At 54.4% G+C, this 5,550-nt stretch overlaps 1 protein-coding gene across 3 annotated transcripts in view; it reads right to left on the bottom strand.

Moving 5' to 3' along the window:
- LOC113207507 (gastrula zinc finger protein XlCGF8.2DB-like) overlaps positions 1-5,550 on the bottom strand; it is an 80,432-nt gene that overhangs the window by 32,142 nt on the left and 42,740 nt on the right. Inside the window, exon 3 of one of the 3 annotated variants that reach the window (XM_052265569.1) lies at positions 3,306-4,456. The exons of the other annotated variants lie outside the window; for them this stretch is intronic. Within the exon in view, the coding sequence (XP_052121529.1) occupies positions 3,506-4,375 (870 nt within the window). The 5' untranslated portion in view covers positions 4,376-4,456 and the 3' untranslated portion in view covers positions 3,306-3,505. Of the gene's footprint in view, positions 1-3,305; positions 4,457-5,550 lie in introns of those variants that run through there. 3 annotated transcript variants of the gene reach the window in all.

Here is a 5,550-nt window from a genome sequence, read left to right as displayed (position 1 = left end):
CCTCCCCTAACACGACCAGGTCAAGTTTGTCGATCGATATGTTAAGAACTGCAACGCGCATCAGCGGCGAGCAGTGGACGAGGCAATGAAGAGAATAGAGGCAGAGATCGAGAAGTGTTTCGATAGAAAACGCAAAGCAGCGAGATGGATGGTCCACCGTCCGTTGCGGTCTAGTACGGCGGCATGCGCCCGAAAGGGACAGGAAAGGGACACACAGCCTGCTCAATCATTTTGCATTTTATTCTGCAATGAGGAGAAAAAAGGTGCTTAAAAGCAGGCAACACCGTACAAGAAAAATTTGTTGGAAAATTCTTGCGATGACATAATTGCTGAAAAAAGCCGTTGTTTTTGAACAAAACAGGATATTGAACATGGAATGATCTTAATAGCAGGCAAAAATTTGCGTATTTATGACCTGAACAAAAATTATACAAAATAATGTAACAGGAGTCAGTTGAAAAATTAACAACAAAGTCAATGGTATAATTTACAACATTTTTTACAGTGAATTCGCAGAACGGCAAAGATGGCATTTCAGATTTCTTCGTGCAGTAATTAAGAGCACACACCCCATCGGCTAAGGGCTGTGCGACACGCCCCGCAACGGAAGAAACGTAGAATCTGATCTACACACGATTAAAGAATAAACAATTACGGTAAGGTTCAGCATTGGTGCGGGCAGACCTCTCGCGGGCTCGCGGGCGCCGCCTCGTCCCGGCCGGTCAGCGGGGCTGTGGGGTGGCACCGGGTGGTGGGCCCGGCGACACGTGCAGGCAGCCCAGCCTCCCCTAGAATATTATGCACAGCCCATACCATTAGGGACGGTAGGGGTGCGGCAGCGTCACATTTCACAAAGGCGGCGTTGCCAACCCAACCGACGCGGCCGGGCGCGGCCGATAGTGGCTCGGTAGTGGTGGGCCCGAGTCCCGCGCGACCGCGCGGTTCGAAATGGAAAACCGGACGGCCACCCACTTCTTTTACTTTGTTGTCTTTACCCCCTTTTCGCGGCTGGGGCCCGTGGGCCCCCCCAGGCAGCCCATAGGGAGGCGAGGCGGCGGCGACAACGGCGTGCTGGTCGCGCCCCAAGACCGCGGGGTGGAAAGAAGTGCGCCCCCCGGCCGCCACGCCCCGCGCCGCCGCGCCACGCCCCGCCCTTTTCTCGTCCTGGCGTCTTGCGGTTGGTCTACGGGGCGCGGGCGGCCCCGGCGGCACCCCGCCGGTGCCCCTGCGGTTGGTTGAGGTGGAGTGGTGGGGGCCCCGCCCCGGCCCCGCTGCCGGCGCCGCCCGGGCGCCCCCGCGGCCCCTCGGGGGGCGGTGGTGGGTGGCGCTGCCCGGGCCAGGGGGCTGCGGGGGCCTCCCTCATCAGCCCCCGGGGGGCGCGGGGCGCAGGGCGCGGGGAGGGTGGCCCCTCAGAACCTAGCGCGCCTACCACCAGCGGCGGTGGCGGTGGTGGCGGTGGCGGGGGCGCCCCGTCCTCCCCATCGGATCGAACGCAGCACTACGGCCACCACTATCGTCTTGCCGGGCGGTGCGGACTCGCTCGACGAGGGGCTCCAGGGGACCACGCCGTCGGCCCCCTACACCACACCACACACCACACCGTGCAGCCCGCCATGGAGGCCGCCGCCACGCCAGCCCGCCGCGGCGCGCAACCCCCACCCCTCGCCGCGCCGCCCCACCCCACGATACTTGCGGTCGGCCTGCGGTCGATTTGTGGTCTCCTTTGCGGTTGGCCGGTGAGAGAAGCCGATGCTCATTGGTCGGCGCTGCGGTGGGGGACTGCGGCCCCGCGCCGCCAATCAGCAAAGTCAGCCGCAGGCCGCAGGGCCGCCGGGGGGCGCACCGCGACACACGCCCGTGGCCACACTGTGGCCACACTGTGGGCCCGCCGGCCGGGAGGTGGGCGTGCGCACCCGGACAGGGAAGCACACACTGTGGTGGGCCCAGCGGTTATGCAGCCCGGCCAGCTGCGGAAGACGGTGTGGTCCGGCTCGCGGTGTGGTCCAGGTGCCCTCGACCACTGGGGTCAGTCAGTGCCGCAGCATCAGACCCTCGTGTCTGCCGCCCACGTGTCCACGTGATCGGGGTGGCTCGGCCGACCACCACTGGGCGCTGCGCGGCGTGCGTCCGAGTGTTGGGGACCGGCCCACGCTGGACTCGGCGGGCGCACGGGTCCATGGCGCAGTGCGCCCGCCCGGTCGGGCATAGGCAGACCCGCAATACGAGCACGCATGCGACAAAGCGACAGCCAGCGGGCGAGGCCAACAGAGAGGGGGACGGGAAGAGGAAGATGGGTCGGCGCGGTGACCATAGCCTGCTGGCCGCACACCGCAGATGAACCGCAGGGCTGCAGCGGCTCGGCCGCGGGCAGATGAGGTACATCACATGCCATCCATCCAGGCGAAGGTGAGCGAGCGGTCGGTGCGACCACACGCGGGCCCCAGCACTCCTCTTTCTCTTTCTCTCCCCCGCTCTCTCTCTCGCTCTCTCCCTCCGCCGCCTCGCCTGGCACGCGTCGATTCTTTCTAGGCTCTGCGGTTGGCCAGGCGCCGCGGTGCCACGCCATTGGAGAGCGCGTCCTCAGTCCTGCGCTACGCTACGCCACGCCGCCGCCACCACCCCCTCCGCGGTGCGGTTAACCGCAACGAAAGGAGGCAGGCCACGCCCACCGGCTGCCACATCAGCGCAGCAAGCCCAATGACGAGCGGTGCGCAGTTTTGAAAACGGCGAAAAGATTCCGTGCCGACATGTTAACCGCAGCGATCTTAGCACGCACACTACCCCGTCACTTTCACCGACCAGACGCATAGCTGACTGGTGGCGCTGCTCAATGCAGTCATCACCGTCGAGAGAGCTCCATCACCACCGTAAGCACCCCACTCTGCTCTCTGTCTTCCTCCCTCCCTCCCCGCTCATAATCTCGTCGTCATCCTTCGCGGAGCCGCGACTTAAAAACATCTCGAGCTCATTTTTATTTCCCTTTCCAATTCCCTGCTCCCCGTCATATTTTTTCTGTCCCGTGCTCCCTTTCGTCTCCGCCCGCCTTGCAATATTGATAGCGGCCAAGTCGGCTGGCAGGGCATGATTAACACAGCCCAGTCGCACTTCGTTACGGCGCTTCCTGTCAATCCCACTCCGTCCCCATGAAAAATTCATCCCCCGCAGCGTAGCTGCTGCACCCCCCCACCTACTTCCACCATCGCATATGGTTTCCGTAAGGACGAAAGAAGTTTACTGGGAGGGAAAAGACATAACATTTACTGTATGTATGCCGATGACAAAAGAGTTCAACAAAGAGGCAACTATTCAAATTTTTCTGAAATTTTATTAAATTGCATACATTATTAGTGTGGAGAGTACCTGAATGTAGAATGATTGGAAGTTACCTAATATTTAAATTGGGCATGTCAAAACGATTGTTAAACACACATCTTACTTTCACAATACATAGCCATGCACTTGCAAGGGACCGAATAATTAACAGTGATCACCGCCTGCACACTGCTCAAGGCCTATTTTTGGTGTGGGTTTGGCAATGAATATGCATATCCTTACGTGCAGCAAATTTCTTGTTGCAGAGAGGACACTCATAGGGCTTTTCCTCTGAGTGTCTTTGCAGATGTTTACGCCAACTTGCCAGTGCTGCAAACGTGCTGCCGCACACAGCGCACTTGTGGGGCTTTTCTCCTGTGTGCTTTCGAAGATGCTCGCGCAATTCCGAAGTAGAGAGACACACCTTGCAGCACACAGTACACTTGAAAGGACTGCTTTCTCGTGTGTGAGTTCGGAGGTGGTATCGTAGACTAGAACAGTCCCAAAATTTCTTGTTGCATAAAGTACAATGAAAAGGGGTTTCCCCGGTGTGCATTCGCATATGTCTACGCAGATAATCACTGCGCGGGTAGGTCTTCTTGCACACGGTACACTCGAAAGGTCTTTCTCCTGTGTGCGTACGCAGGTGACCACGTAGATGCGTACCTCTAGAGAATTTCCGGTCGCACAAAGTACACGCAAAGGGCTTTTCTTCTGTATGCGTTTTAAGATGTCCACGAAGTTGATCACTAGTCGAAAAGTTTTTGTTGCACGCAGTACACTCGAAAGATTTTTCTCCTGAATGCATTTGAAGATGTATACGTAGATAACCGCCTCGACGAAAACTCTTGTTGCAAATAACACACTGAAACGGACGTTCACCTGTGTGAATCCGCAGATGAGCGACCAGCTTTTGACTGGTCAGACATTTCCTGTTGCAGACCGTACATTCAAAAGTCTCTCCTGTGTGCATGCGGGAATGTGTATGGAGGCCAGCTCTACTCAAAAACTTCTTGTTGCACTCAGTGCACTTAAAAGGCGCGCGATCAGAGTTCATTTTCATAACGATTGTCAGCTTGATAGGAATTTCTTCATTACATACGGTTTCAACGTGCGAGCACAGCGGTCAGCAGACGTGTTGTTTCTGTAAGTGAAAGTGAATTGGCGTCAGTAAAATACTAATAATATTGAATGTAGAGGGATGGTGTTGAGGGCAAAAAGGTAGAGCACAGCATAGTTCACGAGGGGTCCCACACTCCCAAAATGTGTGTACAAACGAGTTTGTGAGTTGACGAGTTGTAAAGAGTTGCACTCTAAATGTCCAAGGACAATTTTTGTAACTAGCACCGGACTTCTGTGTGCATAACTAGCTCAGATACAATATTGTAACTACCAACACACATATAGTGACTAGCAAGTCACAATATTGTATCTGAATTCAGTTATGCACGCAGAAGTCCGGTGCTAGTTACAAAAATTGTCCTTGACATTTAGAGTGTGGACGCAATACATGCGCACATGAACACATGCGCACATGAACACGCACACACACACACACACACACACACACACGTGTACACTTTTAACGCCGTGGTCGTCTAGCTTGCCAAAATGTTGGCAGTCCTCTTTCATTGCCAAACTTTGGTCGTCTTTTGGAGGCTGCCAATTTTTAACCTCTTTGAATGCCACAAGACGGCCAAAATTTGGCAATCAAAAGGGCAACGGCGTTAACAATGTATGCCTACAAGAAAAATTACAGATTTTTGTATCAAATTTGTTATAGTTTTCTGTATCCGGGCACTGTAATACAGCAATTTGTATCGGTGATACGTGTAATCTTATAATAGTTTCTAGCAATTGGTGAACATTACAAAATTTTAAATTAATTTCAAATTTTACATTTATTATATTATTTTCTGTAATCTGATTACAAATTTCTGTCAACGGGATACAAATTTCTGTAACATGGAAACAGAAATTAGTAGGTTCGTTCAAAACATTGCCGTTTTAACGCTCAATTTGAACACAATTTGAGTAGCTGTTAGACTGATTCCAGCACCATCTATGATAAAATCAATTTCCTAAGCATTCACATAAAAATACCATTTGATAGCCCGATAGCTACCCTTATGAAAATAAATCATTCCGGGCGGCTTTCGGGCCAGTCCGAGAGGCTGAGATACGGGCAGTCCGAAATAAGTCCGAATGTCAGGGTGAGCGATCCCCCCCCCCTTTCCA

The sequence above is a fragment of the Frankliniella occidentalis genome, unplaced genomic scaffold, assembly GCF_000697945.3.
Source record: "Frankliniella occidentalis isolate FOCC.00 unplaced genomic scaffold, Focc_3.1 Scaffold28, whole genome shotgun sequence".
Lineage (NCBI taxonomy): Eukaryota > Metazoa > Arthropoda > Insecta > Thysanoptera > Thripidae > Frankliniella > Frankliniella occidentalis.
This window is presented reverse-complemented; position numbering and strand designations above follow the sequence as displayed.